Source organism: Apium graveolens, chromosome 3 (assembly GCF_009905375.1).
Source record: "Apium graveolens cultivar Ventura chromosome 3, ASM990537v1, whole genome shotgun sequence".
Classification (NCBI taxonomy): domain Eukaryota; kingdom Viridiplantae; phylum Streptophyta; class Magnoliopsida; order Apiales; family Apiaceae; genus Apium; species Apium graveolens.
This window is the reverse complement of record NC_133649.1, coordinates 668778-677129: the sequence shown is the minus strand read 5'-3', so window position 1 is coordinate 677129 and position 8352 is coordinate 668778. Positions and strand designations below refer to the sequence as shown.

At 37.9% G+C, this 8352-nt stretch overlaps 1 protein-coding gene across 2 annotated transcripts; it reads left to right on the top strand.

Annotated features, from left to right (window-relative positions):
• The first annotated feature begins 4800 nt into the window (after nucleotides 1–4800).
• LOC141711320 (uncharacterized) lies at nucleotides 4801–7365 on the top strand. Of its 2 annotated transcripts, XR_012571309.1 has the most exons (3): nucleotides 4801–6631; nucleotides 7073–7147; nucleotides 7263–7365. XR_012571309.1 is itself a non-coding variant. In XM_074513698.1 (2 exons), exon 1 carries the CDS (start codon nucleotides 4877–4879, stop codon nucleotides 6593–6595), a length of 1719 nt encoding a protein of 572 aa, XP_074369799.1. In that variant the 5' UTR covers nucleotides 4801–4876; the 3' UTR covers nucleotides 6596–6631; nucleotides 7073–7365. The 2 variants fall into 2 exon arrangements, 1 of the variants encoding a protein (XP_074369799.1); XM_074513698.1 differs by having other exon boundaries at nucleotides 7073–7365.
• The last annotated feature ends 987 nt before the right edge of the window (nucleotides 7366–8352 follow it).

Sequence of the window (8352 nt, the reverse complement as noted above, 5' to 3'; positions counted from 1 at the left end):
GATGGATTTGTCCGGGTGCGTTTGGATGTCGGTGGGTTGACATTAAAAACCTCACGAGCATAGCTTTTTCGGGAGTTATGAGAGAGTCCCCCGGCTGCCACACCACCAAAAATAACGTCAATTACCCGATCTTCTTCAACTCGTCTATGGCGTCGAAGAGAATCTTCCCGCTGTACATAATGCACTAGTTGTCCTCGGCGAATTTTGCCCTCAATGAGGTTGCTTAGTTGAAAGCATTGTTCAGTTGTGTGGCCTATATCCTCATGGTAATCGCAGTATCTAGAGCTTGGAGGACGACCCGGTTTCATGGGTCTTGGAGGACGATAGTCCGGATCTGTCTTTAGGACCGCTAAGATGGTCGTTTTCTCAGTGTTAAGCTTAGTAAATTCTTTTTCTGGACGACTGCGGGGTTGCCAGTCTCTCTCTCTTCTGTCCCTTGGTTGACCCTCGACGGTATGACTAGGCGGTGAACGGCGACGTTCTTGACGTTTGTCACGCGCGGGAGATCGCGGACTGTAGCTGCGTCGTCGTTCATACCTGGAGGAGCGTTTGGGGGACTGTATACAGCTTACTGCCTCCTGGAGCATCATGCGATGTTCTATAATTTGGAATGCTGCTTGTAAGGTTTTGGGTCTTTTCTCAAAGATCTCCTCTAAGAGCAAACCATGGCGAGATTTATCAATGTCTGCTGTCAGAAAATTGACTGCCATTTGCTCGATTAAATCCGGAATCTCTGCTATTTCTTCTCTGAATCGTGTTAGAAAACTTCGGAGACTTTCTCCTGAGCGTTGGTGCATTGTCATAAGGGAAGCTGTGACCTTTATTCCTTTGTAGTTACTGGAAAAACGAGCTTGAAGCTTGCTTTTTAGGGCCGCCCATGAGTCGATAGACCGGGGGGGCAGGTTGTTGTACCATCGAAGGGCGGTACCTGGAGGCAAGTAGAGAAGAATTGACATCGAGCGACCTCTGAGTGGCCGAAGAAGGCCATACGACCGTCGAAGGTATTGAGGAATGCTAACGGGTCCGAGGATCCGTCGAAATGATCGAGGGCCGGAGTTTTTAGTGTCCTGTCGATGCGTGCCTTTTCAAGCACCAATGATAGGGGGCTCTCGGAAACGGTTTCAAACCCTGCCTGGTTTTTCATCAAGATACGCATCTGGGCGATTTCCTCCTGCATTTTAGCGAACTCCTCGTGAGATATAGATTCTGTGAATTCTGTCTGACGCGAGACATCGGCAGATGACACTGTCCTCTATCGACGTTCGCACGGCTGTGAATATATCGCCAACGGTTCATATTCGTACTCAGCATCGTCCCCATCATAAAATTCATCGTCTTGTTCTTCATTTTGAACTGGAGTTTGTTGAAGCTTTCGACGGAGACGGTGAATCTCGCGTTTTCGCTCAAGTTTAGCCTGCAATCTCCGAGTTTCGTGTTCTAGAAACTCGAGTTCCTCATATGAATCAAATGGGTCGTCTGGATTTTCTTGATTTTGGGCTTTTAGCCTTTCTTTCCTTTCCAAATGTAGTCGAATGTCGCTCGAGAGGACTTTCTTTCCTTTAGATGTTTGAACTCTAAAACGCTGATCTGAAACAGTTTTTCTTTTTCTGTCCCTTTGAAGTGTGTCTTTCAAGACCAGAGATTGATCTTCCGGAGGAGCCTCGGGGGGAGGAAACAAACACTTCGGCTTCAAGGCCGGTTGTTTAGGAAGCTCGCGATCGCCGTGGGTCGAGGGGTCGGCGGCAACTTCTGCCGTCAACTCCTTTACCTGAGTCGGTCTGGCGGTTCCCGAATCAAGCTCTTCTACAATCATCTTCTGGTTGGATGTTGTTAAAGCAAAGCTCCTTCTAGCGCCAAATGATGATCCAATAATATTATTAGACCCTAATTTTAGGAGATTGTCTCTTTGCTATAATTTGTCAACCCCTTCAAATTGGATTGTTGTCTTTTATTTATACTAAGTCTCAAATGGGTTTTTTTCTTACAAAGTGGGCCTTTTTGCGCTTTACATAATGTATTACAATTATTCTAACTATAATTCATTTGGGTCGTCTTGTCCTGGTCCAACATAATCTATATGAAACCAAGATAATCTGATAGTCTAATGTGGCTTACCTTTCAAAAACTTCGACTAATTCACCTGTAGTCTCACCAGTGAGATCGAGGAATTCATGACAACTCGATTTAAGAGAATGGCCTTAGCGAAAAGTGCTCTCCTAATGCATGTCAGCTACTCCAACCAGGGGTGTTTTAATCTACTGGTTCCTTGAACCCAGTAGCAGTTCATGTCAGTGAGAGTGAGATCCCATGACCCATTAGCTGCAATAAATCAACACAACAGAAAATTTTAGAGTAAAGTGTATAGGATGTAAGTTTGCTAAGTGCAATATGTGTACTGAACTTCAAAACTGCAAATTGGGTATCTCATATATACTTATCAATGCAGTGTGTGCAACATGTGTGCTGTTGGTTGGTTGTAATTAAACTAAAAGTAAATGTTGAGCATGGTTGGATAACTCAGGTGTTTAAGAGTTTATCCTCTGTCGTCCCAGGTACTAGTTCGATCCTCGCTCACCCCAAGATTGAGATTTATGAGAACCGATACTCATAGCTCAAGTGGTTAAGAGTTTATCCTCTGTCGTTTCAGGTACTGGGTTCGACCTCGCTCACCCCGAGATCGAGATTTATAAGAATAGATACTTATTTGTAAGGTTATAAGCCATTTTTGTCAAAAAAAATTAAAAATAAATGTTTTTTTAAATTTAGGCATCGAAAGGTTTTAAAAAATATATTTTTAATCTCTCTAACTTCCTTCAATATTTTAATTTTCCCTAACCTCCTCATTCACCCTCAAACTCTCTAGCTCCTCCGCATGCATACATTCATGTATATTTTTTTTTCATTTTACTAGATTTTTAAAACTTTTGAAAACTCAGTTCTCTTCGATGTAATCTGTATTATTCATTCAATGAAATATGAAATAGTCACACAATTATCCAGGGATGTACACAAATCAGGGTGGGTGGGTTGAGAGAATTTAACAACTCAATCTAATTAATTTGGGTTTTTAAAATTTCAACTCAACCCGAATCTTTTAAATTTATAACACAAACAAATTAATTTGGGTTTTTAAAATTTCAACTCAACCCGAATCTTTTAAATTTATAACACAAATAAATTTTTATACTTCGGTTTGGTTTGGTTTGGTTTGGATCAGTACACAAAATTAATATAAAAAATTATACTAAAACATAAGGTCTCAAAATCCATGTTGAATAGATATTCAACATCCAATTTTCGACATCAAAAAGACTGATAATATAATTCTTACGCTTTAAATATTGAAATGAGTCATTAAAGAAAAGACCTAACACTAGTCAAACATTTATTATAGTTACGAAATGACTCATAGAGATTATCAAGTTACATTTAAAGTTACAGATAAATGGATCTATGTAATGAGTCTAAATATTTTTATTGGATTAACTTATTAGCATGTACATATATTTTTTAATCGGGTAGGGTTGAATTGGTTTAAAAATATCAAAATTCATATCCAATCCAATTAAACCGGATTGACATTTTTTCAACTTAAATATATATCGGGTTGAAAAAATCGGTTTGGATCGATCGAAATAGGATCGGTTTGGATTGGATTGATCGGGTTGAACAAATCGTATACACCTCTACAATTATCTATCATTAAACACCCAATTACCCATATTTTGGTTAAGTTAATTTAAAGTGAACGTTAAAAGTGTTTGACGAATTCAGTAGTTTAGATTCGAATGTAAGGAAATTAGTTATTTGTATTTTAGTTATGATGTTCAATAAATATTCATCGTGTGCTATGCGTATTTATTGATTTTTTTTAAAATATATAAGAGAAGTGAAAATATCGACAAGTCAAATTACATGTAGAAAAGTGGAGATATCGACAAGTCATTTACATGTATAAAGAAGCGGAGATATTGACAAGGTAGTCTACATCTATACACGAACATCTCTATACAATATGAAGATCTCGATAACAGCTTCAAGATTACAGAAAGTATCAAACCTGAAGATTCAAGATTATTTGTCAATAAAATGTTCTATCATCAGAATAGAAAGTCTATAAATACATATTGAGAAGTCCAAGATTATTGATCAAGATAACCGGACAAATAAGGGTCACATACCTAGAAAATTATATACAGATTTACTGGACTTAAAACAAAAATAGATAAAAGGATTTTAGAAAATGTATTAATTTATTTTAGTACAATTTCTATGTATATTAATTTATAAAATATATCACGGGTCCTTAATTCATTAGTAACAAAACAAATCTAAAATTTACGCAAAAATTAAAGAACAGATGCAAATTATGTACAAGGGTGTTGTTATACCTACCTTAAATATAAATTAAATTTTTGTTCTGCACACAAACAAATCTGCTCACAAATTATTGATCAAAATTCAAAGTGATCATATACAATCTCCATCCAATTTTATTTAGAATATATAATATTATATACATAAAATTAAAGCTATCGCCAATGCAACTTGATCAATCCACTTAAAAAAATAAAACACAGCCGTAATTCAAATTTCATAACACTTTGATAGGTTTTCCAATATTAAATTTCATATTAAAACAAAAAAATTAGTACTCTTTTGCCGGTTAAATTTATTACTTATATACTCATAGTAATTACAGATTTCGTAATTACAAATTTCGGAAATAGGAATTCGGAAATAAGAAGTAGAATATAATCTGAAATTTGAAACCAAAGTTAGGCTTCGTATAAAAGCACACGGATCTAAACTACCCCCGTGCTTTAACCCCCCAAAATTTGGCGCCTGTAAACAGGTGAGTTATTTCTCCCACCAAATGCCTCTCGCCGCCACATCACCACCGCCGCCGACGTCATCTCCAACAGAAATAACAACCCTAACAGAAATAACAACTCTTCTCTCTCATCTCCTTCTCTCATCTCTCTCCACAAAACACTTCTCATCTCGCTGGCAAATCCTCCGCTCAAATCTCTCCTCTCTCTCCTCTCATCTCGCCGAGATTTCATCTCTCTCCTCTCCCAACTCTCTCTCCCCTCCCAACTCTCTCCTCATCTCTCTCCTCCCTAACATCCTCTCCACTCTCCGTCTCATCGAAACGCTTGTCACGAAGTGTACGGACGAGTCATTGACTTCCGGGAAGCTGTTGACTCAGAGTGATCTTAATATTGCGATTAATTCGGTATCGAAACACGTTGATGACCTGGATTTGTTAGTTAGGTCTGGTATGCTGCAACAATCGACCGCGATTGTGTTGATTGAACCGGAGAGTGGTTGTGGATTGGGAGAATTAGGGTTTTATGTTCGCGATGTGTTTACGAGGTTAAAAATTGGGGGAGTTGAGTTTAAGGAGAAGGCGATGGAGTCATTGATTCAGGTTTTGAGAAATGATGAGAAGGCAGCTAGTGTGGTTGCGAAAGAGGGGAATGTGAGGTACTTAGTTTCGTTGCTTGATTGTAATGTGGATGAGTGTTTACGCGAAAAGGCGGTTTTAGTTGTGGCATTGCTTGCTTCTGCGTGTGATGAGTCGCGGAAATGTGTGTTTGAGGAAGGGGCTTTAGGGCCTTTGTTGAGGATAATTGAGTCGAATTCGGTTTTGTTGAGTGAAAGAGCGGTGATGGCGGTTGAGGCGATTACGGTTGATTCGGATAATGCTTGGGGGGTTTTGGCTTATGGTGGTGTGTCTGTTTTGATTGATGTGTGTAGATATGGTTCTGTTGTTGCACAGTCACACGCGTTGGGGGTGATTAAGAATGTTGTGGTTATTGAGGACATTAGGATTTGTTTGAGGGAAGAAGGGGGTGTGGGTGTTGTGGTTACGTTGTTAAGTTCGGTACCAGCTAAAGCTGCGAATTGTATAGCAGTTTTGGCGTCCTTGGATGAGGATTGTCATGATTTGATATTGCAAGAGAGAGGATTACAAACTCTTTTGGGTTTGCTAGATGAAGTGTCTGATATGGTTGTGTTAGAACATGTTTTACGTGCAATTTATTCTCTTTCTTCTTTGGATTCCATTAAGTTGTTATCGTTATCGAGTAGTTTTGTGATGCATTTATCAGAATTAATAAGACGTGGGAATTTAGTTCTACAGCACCTTGCTGTTTCTTTGTTGGCTGATTTATCGATGATGAGTGAAAAGGATAAGCAAAATATTTCCGGATGCATGTTTTATTTGGTGAGGTTAATGGAGACAGTAAAGCCGGTTGGATTGCAGGAGGTGGCAACACAGTCGCTTGTTTTGCTGTTGACTGTCAAATCGAATCGAAAAGATTTGATCAGAGATGACGAGAGTGTGATGAGATTGGTACAGATGCTGGATCCCATAAATGAGACAGTCCCTAAGAAGTTTCCGTTGGCAGTGATATCGGCCATTATGGCTGGAGGGAGTAAGGGTTGTAGAAAGAAGCTAGTGGCTGCCGGTGCTTGTAAGTATCTGCAAAATTTGGCAGAAATGGAGGTAGCCGGAGCCAAAAAGGCATTGCAAAAATTATCTGGAAATAGGCTCAAGAGTATACTGAGCAGTAGTTGGAGGGAATAAAATGCAAAAATCACTAACCGCAACTATTCGAGAAAGGTACTAATTACCAGATAATAGGATATAACAACGAAGCAAAATGTTTATAGGGAATTGTAGAATTGCAAAAGGCCGTGCTGTAAAAGTTAATATGTTGTAAATAAATCTTATTGTGTTCAGTTGTTTGGCACATTTCCAACTGTTTTTAGTGGTCTTTACTTCAAATGTTGCTATTTTGATTCAATGCCAGACACCCGTTCAAAATATATTCATATTGCAGGAATGGGAACTAAATTTGTTGTGACTACTGTTATAATATTGGACTACCAAGTTATTGACATGATCTCATGACCGGAACTGCTTAGTCTTATTACTTTGTTCTTGATGCCTGACAGAAATAATTTACTGATCTAATATCTTGTAGAATGATTGTGATAACTTTATGAATTTATTCATATATGTTTGTCCTAATATCTGTGCCACTGCCTTTTCTTTTTGTAGAGGAATTCTCTTGGATTTTTCTCACTGTCATGGAAGCTACTTTCCATATTCAAGCAGCATATAGACACAGACATGGTATACCCCATATTCTACCTTTATAGTTTATACTAACTTGTATATATCATCGTAAAAACAAAACGAAGACTTGTACATTTATTTTAATAGTTGAAAGGTTGATGTGATATGGCAGGGATGCGGTTTTTAAGGAGTATCCTTGTTTTTCTTGATAATTTGTATTCTGGAGTTGGTTGAATCACTAAATATGTAAAAAGGGTCGGATGTTTGGTCTTTAATTTTTTTTTTTAAAATTGTGATAAATATTTTAGGCTTTTTTTACAGCGATGGAAAAGCTATAGTTGGACTACCAACTGTTTCTTATATGCTTAAAGAATTGTATTGGTGAAATTATTTGATTACTCTAATATTCCATCCAAGGTTATGCACAAACATTATTGAAGAATAATAATCTGTATTTCTTCTATATATGAGCATAGACTATCAATATCATCTCCATCAGAAGAAGTAATACTTATCTATATGCGATGATGAACGTTAGACCCCCTGAGACATTGCAAGCTATAGGATGGCAACGAGGAACTTGTCACTGCTTGTAAACATGAGGTGAATAGAATAGATCCAAGTTTTATAGAACTCTTTAAATTAGAAAATTTGTAGATGGTGTGTGGGTCATGTCCCTTGGTGCTGGTAATAATCAACTGAATAGTTACAAGAAAAAAGCATGTTCATCCTTCTTCGGTCTTTCTAATGTGTGCCCAAGGGCACACATTAGAAACTAACTCCAATAAAAATGGGCTCTTTTTATTGGTGGAATTGATGTGAATGCAGGGGGCCATTAACATTTATTATTCAACCACCAAGAAGAAAAGCCCATTTATATGGGAGTTAGTGACTATTGTGTGCCCTTAGGCACACCATAGAAAATCCCTTCTTTAATTGCCTTAATATGTTTGATATTCTTATAAACTATACCATCATATCCATGTTTATGCAGCAAATCAGTGTTTCCAATAAAAGGGAATAGTTTCAAGAAAGTGTTTTGTTGTATATATACAGGGGAAAGTGAACCAAGAAGTAAGTGTAGTAATACTTTATTGCTAGGAGCCTCGTGTTGTTCACAACTCACAGGGATACTATGTTAGAAAGGCATACATGAAGCAGAAAAGAAGGGACTAGACTCTAAATATGACATTTTTAATAAAGATTGGGGAATGGGTTGGGTCCTAAATTATGAATAAGTGTTGGTTTGCAGCCAACATCAC

What these genes read in the sequence shown, in the direction of transcription:
- LOC141711320 (XM_074513698.1), top strand. Translation starts at nt 4,877, where the DNA reads ATGCCTCTCGCCGCCACATCACCACCGCCGCCGACGTCATCTCCAACA.